We start from the raw sequence: 13,887 nt of genomic DNA on the forward strand, positions 1-13,887 counted from the left end.
TCCACATTTATATGGTATCAGTAAGAAAAAAATATTGTAATTATATGCTATTTTGTAAATAGGATGATTTGATTTATTTTGGTCTTGTTAGGATGCTATGAATATAAAAATATGTTAATTTCAAGTTCTAGTTACAACTCCAAAAAAATTGTTACTGTCTATGCTACAAAGAGCATAGATAGTACAATTACCTGCTTTTTCTGTTTTTCACCTGGCTCATGTATGAAACTCTGCAAGTGTTATACTTTTTAATTCAGTGGGATTTAAATTAATTTCAACTATCCACAAAATAGCATTTTTTTGCATCCCATACTCATATCCTGAAAAATAAAGATTACTTAAAATATCCCATGAAATCCAGCATTGCAAAGGTTAAGTGAAAGGCATGCAAGAGCAAAAGAGGTTGTCAAAGTGCAAAACAAAAAAACCTTTTCTTCCCTTGTACAGCTTCTCCTAGCTATTATTTAAGCACTGCAGGCCAGCTGTGAAGTAGGAACTCTGCTACTGTTTTCAGTATCTCCCACTTTGCTTGTGTTTACGGATTTGAGGTAAGTCTTCTGTATCGTGCTTGCAAAGTGCCTAGGATGCCACCCATGACTGAGTACAGTCAAGGTGATTTAGTTTCTGAAAGGCAATAGAAAGTGTAGCAGATATTATTGAGCAGGACTGTTGAGATAGCTGGCCATAGCCTGTCTCAACACTAACTGCTGAATAAAAAGCAGCAGCAGCAGCAAAACACACGCAGGTTTAGAGCAACAGAAGCCATAGAAGGAAGCATAACTAAGAGACAGCAACAGTAAGACAAAGTACATATAAACTTTTAATGAATTAACCTTACAAAAGACAATAGCTTCAAAACATTTGACACGTTTGTACAAAACTATTCCAGCATTGTTAGTTCTCTCTTCAGAAAGAATGCCAGCAAGCCACCCAACGTGTCCCTGGCTATGAGATGCAACTGATCACATCCAAATCATGTGTGGACAGAGTAAACTTATTTACAAATACTGTATACTTTAATACCAGATTAGTAGATGCTGTTGGGGAGCGACTGTATTTTCCAGAAAACACCATGCATCAGAAAATAGTTTGCACCCCTAGCTTTATTGCCTTTTTTCCCCGCATTTGTCACTAACATCTCTCTCAGTCCTTTCAGGACTTTCATTACCTCCTTTTGATTCCTATTCCTTCTTTTCTTGTCTTTGAATAACAGTGCAAGTAGCAGTACAATCTTCCAGTCCTATAGTGTACACCGCAACTGTCCTTGAACATAGGAATATCAAGGTGCAAAATGATGGCTCATGGGACTATTCTGCAGCCATATTAAAATAAGTGCCACATACCAGAAAATAGCACGCATGTTAAGGGCCAAAATGTAGTTAAAAAGTGCGTGATACTTTCCTGAAAATATGGTATTGATGACACGTACAAGCATCTTCAAGATGCCACATTCCCTTGTGAAAGGGATCTTGTCATTTCAGTATGTACAAAGTATGTCTTCAATTCTCCTTTTCCTTTTACATTTATTATTCCTCTGCAAGTGCTCATGTATCCCAGTGTTTGCAGGACGTTGTTCGTCTCCTCTGTAACCTGCAACAATACATTAATACAATCAGTGTTGATAACAAAGAAAAGCAAAATCTTCTTCCAGAGTGTGAAGAGAACATATGTTCTGCACAATTATAAAAGTTTTGCTATAATGCTTATAAGGCCTTATATATATATATATATATATATATATAATGCTTATAACGATCTCAGGTGATGTTTAAGAACCTGAGCTTTCAAGTATTCTGTTGCTGGATGCCCATTCTAATCACTTACATCAAGTATCGAATGTGATGTAACCACTTCTGTACCTAGGGCTGCAAACAGAGAGGCTGTAGATACTCAAATGTCACTTGGGACAACACTCTTCCTCATAGTGCACTTTTCTCAGCTTCAGGAGCTTATTTTCAATGCCATAGACCTAAGCTTCCTTATCTTTTTACAAATACTAAGGCTGTATAAATGAAATGATAGTAAGATGTTAGCACCACCCATCAGAGCTGCTCTTGCCGGTTTCTCACAGAGCTGCCAGTGAACACGACTCTAGGTCTTCCATTTTAGGATAAAGCCCACTAGGACAGAGGTTGTTCAACAGCATCATTTGTTTCAGACTATCTGTGTTTCTTTATGAAGCAACTGTTTGTAGATATTACTGCTTTAACATTCCATTTTCAGTTTTGACTAACAGATGGTACCCTTACTTTTCCATTACTTAGTTTTGAATAATGTCAGTGATAGATTTGAAGTGCTCTCAATTGCATGCTGGGATCCCAAAGTGCTAGGCAGCATACTAGGCATATACTTAAAATGTGATCTCTGATTATGGAATCACTGGAAAGTTAGAAAATTGAAGTTCTTTTCTATACAGGTCTATCTACAATTGATACAGATAATAATCTACAAAGAATATTAATCAGCATGGTTCCTTACAAGGGAAGTTTCATGACTGCTCTATGGATTTAACCTGATGTACAGTTATGATAATTTCCTTTACTTAAAAATGACTAACATCAGGATTGTCCTTCAAAGGTAAGGTAGTCAGTATTCTAGGAGTTTAGAAATTCACAAAATATCTCTTAATCTAGGGATGCATTTCCAGGCAACCCATGACTTCCTCTACTGTATGCCTCTTTATGGTCAAGACAAAGTTTTGATTCTCCTCCCATTTTTCCTATAATTTTCTTTTAATTCTTTACTTAGCTTCAAAACAAAGACCTATTTAGTATACAAATGATATGAGGTTTTTCAAGAACCAAACTCAAAAGAATAAGATAAATTCTAACACAAAATCAAGGCTTACCTGTATTTTATCTAAGACACCAGTGCTGTCCATCCTGCTGGCCACATTTACTGTATTGCCCCATATATCATATTGTGGTTTTTGAGCTCCAATTACCCCAGCTATTACAGGTCCATGGTTTATACCTGGAAAACATCAGAACTTAACATTAGGAATGAAGAGAAGGGCAACAAACCTGATGAAGTGTCTGCAGCACAAGTCCTATGAAGTGCAGCTGAGGGAACTTAAGTTGTTTAGTCTGGAGAAGAGGAGGCTTAGGGGAGACCTTATCATTTTCTACAGAGGTCTTTTCCCAACTTAATTAATTCTGTGATTCTGTGAATATCCACCAAACAAAGACACACAGTGCATCTGGCAACATAGCAAGTGAATGAACCTAGCATTTGGCCCACGCTGAAGTGAGCACAGAAGTGAATAGTCAGCTCATCATGGTTTTATCCACCATTTACAGCAGGAAAACGTTAGTTATAGAAATGCCAAAAGTCAGCTAATCTAATTTGGGGTTTAATTAGAAAACAGACATGTAAGAATTTCTTTTCATTTCTGCTTGTAGTGAAAAGGGCGTCTCCTCTCTGCAATAGTTGATGGCCGAATCAAATTACTTTTATAGTTATCTTTGCTTCTTAAAAGTAGAATAAACTAACATGAGTGAGTTGAAAGGATTTGAAGCCTTGTTCTGAAGGCTGGATTGACCACAGAATGTTCCTAAAAAACCGCAATATAAAAATATGTATTGGAATAATTTGATAAGCAGAGCATAGAACAATATAGTATAGTACCTCATTAGACTTTGAGTATTTTTTTATCTTGCAGTTTGTTAACCTATGTTACATCTGTAAAGGGAGTAACTCTGTTAGCAGAGAAAGAAACCAAGAGGCAAAATCAAAAGTGCTATTGTTAACCAGCATCAAATGTACTATAATGGTAATTGTACCTATCAATGAGCAGGAAAGCCAAGTCAGACCTAGTGAGAAATAAACCCTGAACAAGAGAGTAGTTTGGATTTCTAAAATTACCTCAACAGATTATAAATGACTTCTGTTGATTCCTTGACTAAAACCATCACTAGGGATATATCTATGCAGCAAAATTGAAAGTGTGATTGTAAGATGGAGAGGGATCTCAGCTCTGGCTGAGCTACTATGTAACATGGCAGCAAGGGCTAGCAACGACACTGTAAACCCACTTGGAAACCTTGGAAGAAGTGACTCCAGAAGTAAAATCTAAGAAACTGGGAAAACATGCAAACCCTAAAAGATAACAAATAGAACAAGTGCTTGGGAGTAAATGCACAAAAGGGACTTGGGCCTTGCCCAACACTCTGCATTAACAACAAAACCACGGATTGGTCTTTCTAGTTCATGGCATTCAATGTGCAGAAAGCTCTAGGGACCTAAGAAGACAGAAACCATCTGGCTAGCAGGCAATAGTGAAGAGATGTGTGTTACATACATTCTACCATGATCCAGAAACCAGGGCTGTGCAGTGGGACATTCCTACAAAATACAATGGGCAGAAAGGGACTTTTATTTTTTACCTCCTTCCTGAACCACCACTGCAGATGGTTTGACTAATATTTAAGTGGCTGAGGAGCCAGATTCAGATTCCTCCTCCTTCGAGTAGACTTCTCTACCCATAGGAATGTGTTCTGGCCACTCAGGCATTCTGGGATACCCTACTCTATGTCATTCCTTGCATGTCACACAAGAATGTTTGTTGGGGCAAGGCTGGAAGAGTATTACTCTCAGTACAGGTAAATGCTGTAACAGAGAGTGATACCAACTGTCTCTCTCATATCCAAAGTGATATTTAATCATTTAATAAAATAGTAAATACTGTTCCACATGAATGACAGAGACTATCTCTGTATCTTATAGCCTGGCCTCAATCAAAATCAGGAACCAAATTAAGTCACTTACAACATGAATGTTCTAACTATGAAGTATATGGAAAACAACATATCACCCTCTCTTCTGATAAAAAGCAGTACCTGTGCAAAACTTGCTGCAAAAGCTAACAGAAGGGGGGGAATGACTGAAATATCTTCTAGGTGACGATATTGCCTGACAAGGTCAGAGTGGGCTGTGTACCTCTTAAGGCACACTAGCATTTTGGGCACTCACAGAAAATTATGAAAGCTGAAACCTCTAGTGAGTTGCAACAATTACACTTTCAGATACTGACTGAGAGGCTTTTATGAATGGCACTTGGAGTATAAGTTGATTGTGTTGGAGGTAGATGTTCAAATGTTTCTGTGGCTATAACTGGTATGGATATCAGATGCTTTCATCATCAGGTTTTGGTGGGAAGTGGAGAAGAATTGAAGTGAAAAGGGGAAGTGAAGATTTCAGTGGTGCTTATGTTGGATTAAGATGGCAAAAATAACGGTCTGTGGCCTGTATTCCTTGGCAGAGTTAAACATTCCTCATTTCATGAAACAAAGGAGTCTGAGTACTCTGGAATCTTTACCAAGCACTTTAAAAATCCCAAGTGAGTATCTTTTTTTTTTCTCCCCTTAGAAAGTTTTCTTCATGCTCCCCAGTTTAAAGGAGTCAGTATTGTTTTAAGCAGTTTGCAGATGCAGCCCTGACAAACAGCAACTCTTTACTTGTACTGATGCTGCTAAAATAAGTACGTTTGCAAGTGTCATGTCATCTATGTCAAAAAGAAAACTTTTATTCTGTACAGAAATATGGTATCTCTACACATTTCTTTTAAACCCATCAAGTTCTGTAACAGTCTGAGAAGAAAGCATACTTCAGATTTGCTTTGTGTTTTTTTTTTGCTCTAGCAAGGAATACAAAACTCCTGGTAAAGGAACGTCCTAAGGAGCAGCTATTTCAAGTCAGAAGATAGCAAGTTATGCCAGTGGGTGGCACTGTGAAATAATCATGAGAGGAGCAGCTGAAAGGAAAAGCAAGCAGAACAGCAAGAAAAAATACAAGACAGGAGAATAACTGTTGGAAATCAAATACTTTTGACATATTTACAGGATTTATGGGTTTCCAATATTTGTTTACTGTTTTCATTTCACACTTTCCATGTTACATATTGCATTATAAAACTGCTGTGTACTGCTATCAGGAAATAAACATTTTGGAACATATGGTTCTTGACCAACTCTGAATTGATTTATTTAATCATTCTTTTCATCAGTTACTTCAGCTGCCTATTTCTTTTTAAAAATACCACAATGCACAAGTAGAAACAATTAGAAACTGAAACATAAGGGATATTCCTTACAAAGATAAATAACCAGTCATGTTTGCTCTTATCTAAATAACAAAGCAGACAAATACTCTCCCTTGTCTAACACTGTAAAGGCAAGGGTACAATTTTTTATGCTTGCCTGAGTTTAGTGCATGTAAAATATTTCAAATTTCAGCCTCATTGTCCCCTTATAGCTCTTGTTCTTTGTAACCCTTTATACAGCTTTAGAGTCTAGAATTGTCTTGTGTCTTTTGGTATTGGCGAACTTAAAAATTTATGTAGCTAGCAACTTCTACAATAATTTTTACAGAGTTATCATAAAACCATTCAGGGCTACACAAACATTTTTTCAACCACTCTTTACTTAAGAATACTGCCCTGAGTCCTGCCTTGAAACACTCCTTGAGACAACAGCAGCTAAAGCTGACAGGCAATACCATGTAGGCTGCTTTTAAACAGAGTAAGGATGGTGCTGTTCACTATCATGACCCTTTTGGTCAGTTCTACTAATACTTTAATAAGCTGGTACTTCACACTGAATTCTCCCCCTTATTCATGATATTCTGTCTTGGTTAAATGACCGTATGTTCAAGAAGTGGGACCTCTGATAAGGTAAAACCCTCCTTCTTTTTTGTTTATTTCCCTCCCCCCGAATATTGACAAGCTTTTACAAGTTAGGAGGAGTCTTAATGAAGGAGGGAAAAGATAACAATTTTACTAAAAAAAAAAAGGAGAACAAACAGAACAAAACAAAACCAAACAACAGCATAAAAAATGTCACCTAGCCACCCCCCTCCCCTTTGGTTAAAATGAGAAAAACCTGGAAGAGTATTTCATTCGAAGAAAAGAAGTCCTAATGCCACCAAGATGGAAGAACAGATCCCGACGGAGACCATGTGACAGTGATGGAGCTGGAGCAGCAGCAGGACTAGGTGATCGTGAGCAACATGCAGCTCACGAAAGGAAGCTCCCAGGTTTTTTCAGTGTGGCCGTGGCAGCTACTGGCGATGGTGCTTGCACCCTTCAGGGAGCTGGTGGCAGCTACCATGGCAAAAGCAGTGGGTATCATGTGGAGCTGCAGCAAAAAGCAGCAGCAGCAGGAACTCCTCAAAGCACCCATCAGGAAGCCGTGGCAAAAAGCAGTGGGTGTCCTCCCTCAGTACCCACACCCAGGAACAAGAGAACCAGTTCTGGAAATACTTTGGGCGGGGGGGGGATGTTTATCCTCTCCCCTGCGAGTTCTTATGGTGTTTCACTTCAGGGACGCCCCCCACCTCCTGGTGCAGCCCTGATGGGTTGGCAGGGGGCACCCCACACTTCAAACTCTGTGATGGTATGAAAAATTCATTAAACAATCTTTCTTATTAAACTAAAACTATAACATATTCTCATAAAAATCCTGTGATGCTTACCTACTCGTAACTTGAAGTCATTGAATGAATGCTTGTTTATGACATCTAGTTTTGCCACCAAGGCAAATGCGAACTCCACCATGGTTCCTATGTGCATATACTGTCGTTCAGGTTCCTGAATTTAACAGACAAACAAATAGAGTAAAATCATTTTCCTGAGCCTTAGCGGCTGTGAGAATACAAGCAAAATATGCTGAACACCTGAAAGCACTTAAACCTTCAGGGGTGCCCTAGTGCCAGCAAGAATATGCTGGAAATGTAGAAAGTGGTAACTTGTCCAGCATCAGTTAGATCAAACTATGGCCAAGAAACTAAGATGCATTTTACTTACACAGCCAGGCAGTCCAGAGACGATAGATCCAAACCATGACTAATTTAATGTTTCAATTGTCAAATAACTGATTAGCTGCTATCTAATCCCACAGGCACTCTATGTTTATGAGTGCCTAGGATTTGTTAATTCATTTTCTCTAGGTGTCTGCTTCTATTTATGCCCTTTCATAACAAATAATGTTTATTAAATGCTTACAATCCAGTGAAATTCACAATTTTAAGAGTTCAACTGATCTCATCTGGCAGATAAGCAAGGATCTCTGAGAACATCTAACAGATCTGAAAATGTGCAAATACGAGAGGAAGACAGGAAGAGGGCAACCCCACTCTGTCCCCTAATTTACTAGCTCAGAGCTTTATACCACTTATAAAGGCTGTAGACTTTATCTCTCGTCATACATCAACAAAGTAACCTGATTTCTAAGTACAGTTTTGATACCTTCAGCTTGAGGGAAAAATTTATTTTTGGTCTCCCACAGCCCAAGGAAGGACCCTGACTAGTGAATGACTTCTTAAGAGATGGACACACTGATCTCTCTGAGAAATTACTGAATCTTCCTCATTTCTTCAGATAAAGTGACAGAAAAGATTGACAGATAACAACTTCAGAGGTGATTCATGGAGTGGATGCATTGGTCTAGGGTGGGACAGTAGTGGTTCTTGCCAGAGCAGCTCTTTAGATGAATGAAGCCCGTTTCCTTTGGAGTTCACTCCTAGCTAAGACAGATGGTTTCCTGTTCAGTTGATATATTCAGACCCCCTCTTCAGGCACTTAGTCTTCCTTGGATGCTTACTTTAAGCTGGGGGTGGTTCCCAGCAGTATGTCTAGCAGTCAGTCACTACACTAGGTATTGCAATATCTGTGCATCTTTGGGAATCTGGACTTAAGGCTGCTGAGTTCTGGTGGATTTCTTTATAAAATGTCAACTAAATCATCAGAGAAATGCTAAAATGTGGATCTCTTAATAGTTTGTGCAAATAAATGATAAATTTCTTCCTCTGCATACACTAGTTTTAGTAATGACTGAGAGCTCTCTCTGTCTTCTCATCTCCAGTTTCCAGTTCTGCATTTTCTTCATTCCTTCATCTCCCTATATTAAATGTCAGAACTAATTTAAAATAATTTTCCTTTTTTTTTCTTTTTTTTCTCCTCAGAATCCTTAGGGTCTATAGTTCATGTGGTAATTGCTTCTGTCTAGAAGAACATGAGTTTGGCAAGAGCACATTAATCCTTAGCACAGACTGTGTTGACTCATAATTGCTGCCTCTCTGTTGCTAACCTGTAGTACTCTAAAGATCATGGCAAATGCAAGGTTTTTGCTTAAAAGTTATGAATTGCTTCTCTGAACTTAATTTCTACTGACTGTAATTCCTAATCCTATGATCTTAAGTAAACTAGAAACAAAGGAATACATTCTCAATGCAGAGTCTAAGGGCTCTGTAAGTGTATTAGTAAAGGTTAGTGAAGCTACTCAGCCCTCCCACTTACAATTGAAAATGTTAATTCTTGCAGTTTTTTGTAGATTCTATAAATCCAGTTCTGATGCAGTATGAGGGGAATTAAATCCTGTATTGTATTAAGAGTAGAAAGCCTGTTTTAGCAAATACGGAGGTGGCGTTTTCAAACTGCGATGTGAAGAACAATTCACAGAGACTACTAAAGAAAACACTTGTACAATATAATCTATGTTAATAAGAAAAAACTAGGCCACGGTATTATACATAGCATGGATTTTAAAGAACTGAATTTTAGCCTTCATTTGAATATGTTTTTTATTAAGCAAGAACATTTTCCTGTACCTGACACTGTTCTTGATTGGGTGTAGCACTCAGTCCTGTTGCTGCCATGTAAGTACTTCCAATGGTCTTTATCTTTTCAACACCACTGAACTTTGGCTTCGACAATAGCTGTAAAACAAGCATGTTTATTCATAATTCAGATCAGCAGCCTTGTTACTCTGCTACCACTCAGAGAATCAGTTCTTAGAACAGTTTCAATCTAGACCCCAAATGGCTTCACAAATATACACAGGATGAAGGACTTAAGGATGGATAAAACAATGGTTACAGCCTCCAACGAAGGAGAATTTCTGTTGTCTGAAATACCTTTTTATTATAAAGGCACTGAATTTATAGGAATGAGAATAAATTCCACCTAATTGTACATATAGCTCTTAAAAGTCAGGAGACTTTGCACTCATGAGATATTAGAACTGAGTCACCATGCGAGCCAACAGCTTGGCTTTAAGCAGCTTTCTGAAAGTGAGCATCACTTCCATGTCAGTGGGATGCTCCATGTCAATGCGACTAAAATCCAAGGATTTTAGTTCATATCTCAGGTTGGTTTGGACATTGGACACATAGTGTTCTTCAAACGGGTTTGCTGTTAAAATACCCTTTATAGCTGCAGATCCACAAATCCAGACTGTACTCTCTGAGTCACAACACAATCTTCATACCTTTTACTGGTATTTTCATTACTAATAACTTTCTTAAAGACAAATACTGTTCTCAGTGAGGCCTTTCCACGATCCACCCTGCTGCCTTTTCACAATCCATCTATAGTCATATTCTTTACTTGCTTCTAACTTCAGGGAATGGAACATTAAAACTTATACCATCCTTTGATTTGCTTATGTATCAACCAATCAACTGTGAGACCAACACAGATCAGGTATAACACAAAGTTGTATTTGACTTTAGAAATTAGTATTTAGAACTTGTAGTTAATATATGGCATGTAATGTGATGCCTCATGAGCTGCAGCTAAAGGGCAAAATTTTCCTATCAGATATACACACAGGGTACTTATTATAGCAAATCAAAAGCAACTGAGTGTGATGTCAGAACAGTATCTGATTTATACCACATAAATATCTTCTTCCTTTAATACTTCCTGTAAGCATTTACCATGTTAACAGGCACACAAAATTTCTTTTCTGACATGCCTTCCACTCTCCCCTTCAAGTGTGTTTGTTTACTGTTGCATACCCTGAGTTATTACTATTGAAATTGTAAGTCAACTGTTAGAAGTACATACATCATCGAAGTCAGCAATGATCTCATTCAGCAGCCTGAGACACTCCAAGCCTTCTTTATTTACATCAGATTCTGTGTAAAATTCTTTGAAATCCGGAACAGAGGCAAACATGACACAGACACAGTCATATGACTGATGATACAGATCCTGTCCAAAAGAAAACAGAATAGAGGGAAAAACAATTATCATACTCAGCTGTAAATAAATTTCCTTATTAACATGGAGTGTCCAGGTTCTGAAAAGGGAGGAGCAGCAGTATTTGGAATGCCTTGAGACTGTGGCTGGGTGGTTTTTGGATTTAGTTGCATTTATTAATTTTAAACAGTGTACAAGCCAGCTTTTTAAAAGACTAAACATATTCAGCTGAAAACATTTTAATGATTTTTTTCTTCTTGGTTCTTTCATTTTGCAAAATAATATCTAATTTACTATTAGTTGTTTGTGCTATTGTAATAACTAGAAAACTGAAACAAAATCATAAACCCAATGCACTACAAATGCATAATGCAACACAATCCTGACTGATAATTCCTTACCTAAAATGACAAGATGCCTAATAGGACAAAATAATTGACATTTCTTCTCCATAACAAGGTGCTGAGGCAAAGGGAAAGAAGTAACCTGAACTAAAACTTAGTTAGATTCTGTGACCACTGAAATGAGAGAGAGCATCTCTTATCCACAGGAAGATTCTGTTGCTAAAAATCACCAGCCTCCCCCTTTCAGTTTTCTCTCCTGCCCTTAAACATTAGAATATATCTCCTTTGAGGACAAATTCACATCCTAGAAAGGAAAGAAAGGAAAGAAAGAAAGGAAAGAAAGGAAGAAAGAAAGGAAGAAAGGAAGAAAGGAAGAAAGAAAGAAGGCAATATTAACTAATAGTTTAAAAAATTTAGCATTTATACACAATGATTGCCACAGGAATAAAAGATGCTGCAAACTACTATAATGTAAAAATATCTTCAGGTTATTATTTGATTAAAAAAACTATTTCAATACTCAAATGAAAAGGTGAATAGGATTTTTTCTGTGATTTCAAGAAGCACTGGACAGTATTTCCCTTTTTACTTAGCAAAGCTTGGATTTTGCTATTTCATTGACAGTGTTTCTTTCTGGAAGAATGTGATGTGGATCTCTACTATTAATGTTCAACTGAAAAATAGCAGAACTATGGGAAAACTGTTGACTGAAAACTGATTCATCCTAGCACAGGTGTGAGGGAAATTTCTGGGCAAACATGAAAATAATGGCCAACAGGGAGGAACACAAGCATCTGGATGAGGTAAATTATTTATTACTAGATTTTGTCTGTATTTTCTAAGGATTCCATAACCAGAGCATCACTGAAGCTCCACCATGACTGTGTTCAGTAGGGATGGAATATAATGTTGCAGTTCACAGCTTGAACTGTTACTCTGTTGTTGCACCATGAGTTATTTGTTTTAAGGACCCAGACATCTGAGTCTGCGGTGGGTAACCCAAGGGTTGAGCTGGTAAGGAAGCCTTCTCTGACTGTGGGAGCACGGTGTGTGAAGGAAGTCAAGAGAGGCACCCACTGGCTCACTGGAGCTGCCTGCTGTGAAGGGACTTTGGTCCCAGTTCAGGTGGTGCGAGTGTGACTGCCAGAGTGGCTCCTGGATGGCTGGACAGGGAAGTTTCCGTAACAAGGTACAGAGATTATATTCTGTAGTTAACTCAGTTTTCCTTCTATTTCCTTAAGTCACTTTCCCTGTAAACTGATTTTAATTTTGGGTGAAGGAATTCAGCAAAACAGTATCCCATTCCTCTTCCTTCCTCTTTAATACTGGGGCAATATCCACACCCATTAATGTTCTATAGCATAGTATCAGCACAGAAACAACAACAAAAGGCACTGTTCACAACTAGATGACTGTCACAACAAAAGTCAGAAAATTTTAAGAAGGCATTCCCAGTTAGTTTATTTCGATCATTCATAATAATAAACACTGTTGCAATAGTGTCTTCATTGTCCTATGAGTATCTCCCTTGAAACATTACTTTCAAAAATGTTTAATCAGAAAATTAAATGCAATACCATTCCAGGAAGGAAAAGCTTTGCTTCTTTTAATAAAAATAAAATCATCCTGTCTTCTGCATTCAATCTCTTTTTTTTCCTTTTTAATAATCTGCAAGTATGTTCCTCTTTCTGTCTCCTCATCTTCAGTGCCTGAAGATCTTCTTGGGACAGAGAAGGCAAAGTAGTCCAATTCTACCTCTTGGAAGGTTATGGTGGTCAGCTTCTCTGGGGCAGAATTTTTGCTCTAAGTAGGGTACTAGCTCCATCCTGTAGCTAAAAAAAACCAGAATTCCTCTTGCTCAGTAGCAGGCTTGTCGGTTAGCTTACAGCACAAAAGCTCCTGAGCACTTCTTACTAATAGGGAATCTGAATGCTATCAGCATTAAAGAGAATGCTGCACAAGCCAGGTGCAGATATATTTAATCCTGCCCTGTTTCCTGTTCTTCATCTTAGATTTTTTCCTATCTTTCTCTCAACTGAAAAGTAACCTGTCTGGTAGCATGCAGACCACAAGCAGAAGCTCAGCTCTGGAGGTTCTGCTAAAGTAAAGAAACCTTTATTACAGTTTGCTCTGAAGGAAGATTTCTTTTTGCATATCAGCATTAAACAGTGTGTATCCTGTTATAAAAAGACCTTTGTTGGTCATCTGAAAGTACTGTGCCTTTGCTCCCAGTTAGCATTCATCCACTCATTTTTTCCCCCTTTCATTTCTTCCCCCCGCTCTTCAGTAGCACACTTTGTTTTCCCTTCTCTCCCTATAGCTGCATGAATAAAACACTAAGGGAAGTAGTATTTTGAAACAGACTATTCATCCATTAGCTTAATTTTAATCTCAGAATCTGTTTTAAACAGAAAAGAACATACATAAAACCATGTTAACATGAATGTTTGCAAATAAAAAAAATGTGGACAAATTTCAATTTAGTAGCTGTTGACCTACATATCTACGAAAAGAAAGGCCTGATCTGCCCTAACATCTTTAGGTATATCTACATACAAATGCAGA

General features: G+C 37.9%; 1 protein-coding gene across 1 annotated transcript in view; it reads right to left on the reverse strand.

Moving 5' to 3' along the window:
• Positions 1-796: 796 nt before the first annotated feature.
• The window catches only part of ADCY2 (adenylate cyclase 2), a 206,652-nt gene continuing 193,561 nt past the window's right edge, over positions 797-13,887 (reverse strand). The window contains exons 21-25 of the mRNA XM_027878943.1: positions 10,844-10,990; positions 9,604-9,711; positions 7,471-7,585; positions 2,849-2,973; positions 797-1,590 (exon numbers count right to left, since the gene is read on the reverse strand). Coding sequence (XP_027734744.1) covers positions 1,438-1,590; positions 2,849-2,973; positions 7,471-7,585; positions 9,604-9,711; positions 10,844-10,990 — 648 coding nt within the window. The 3' untranslated portion in view covers positions 797-1,437. The remainder of the gene's footprint in view (positions 1,591-2,848; positions 2,974-7,470; positions 7,586-9,603; positions 9,712-10,843; positions 10,991-13,887) is intronic.

This window comes from Empidonax traillii, unplaced genomic scaffold (genome assembly GCF_003031625.1).
Source record: "Empidonax traillii isolate 1590-97213 ecotype Southwest subspecies unplaced genomic scaffold, ASM303162v1 scaffold48:size2401408, whole genome shotgun sequence".
Taxonomy (NCBI): domain Eukaryota; kingdom Metazoa; phylum Chordata; class Aves; order Passeriformes; family Tyrannidae; genus Empidonax; species Empidonax traillii.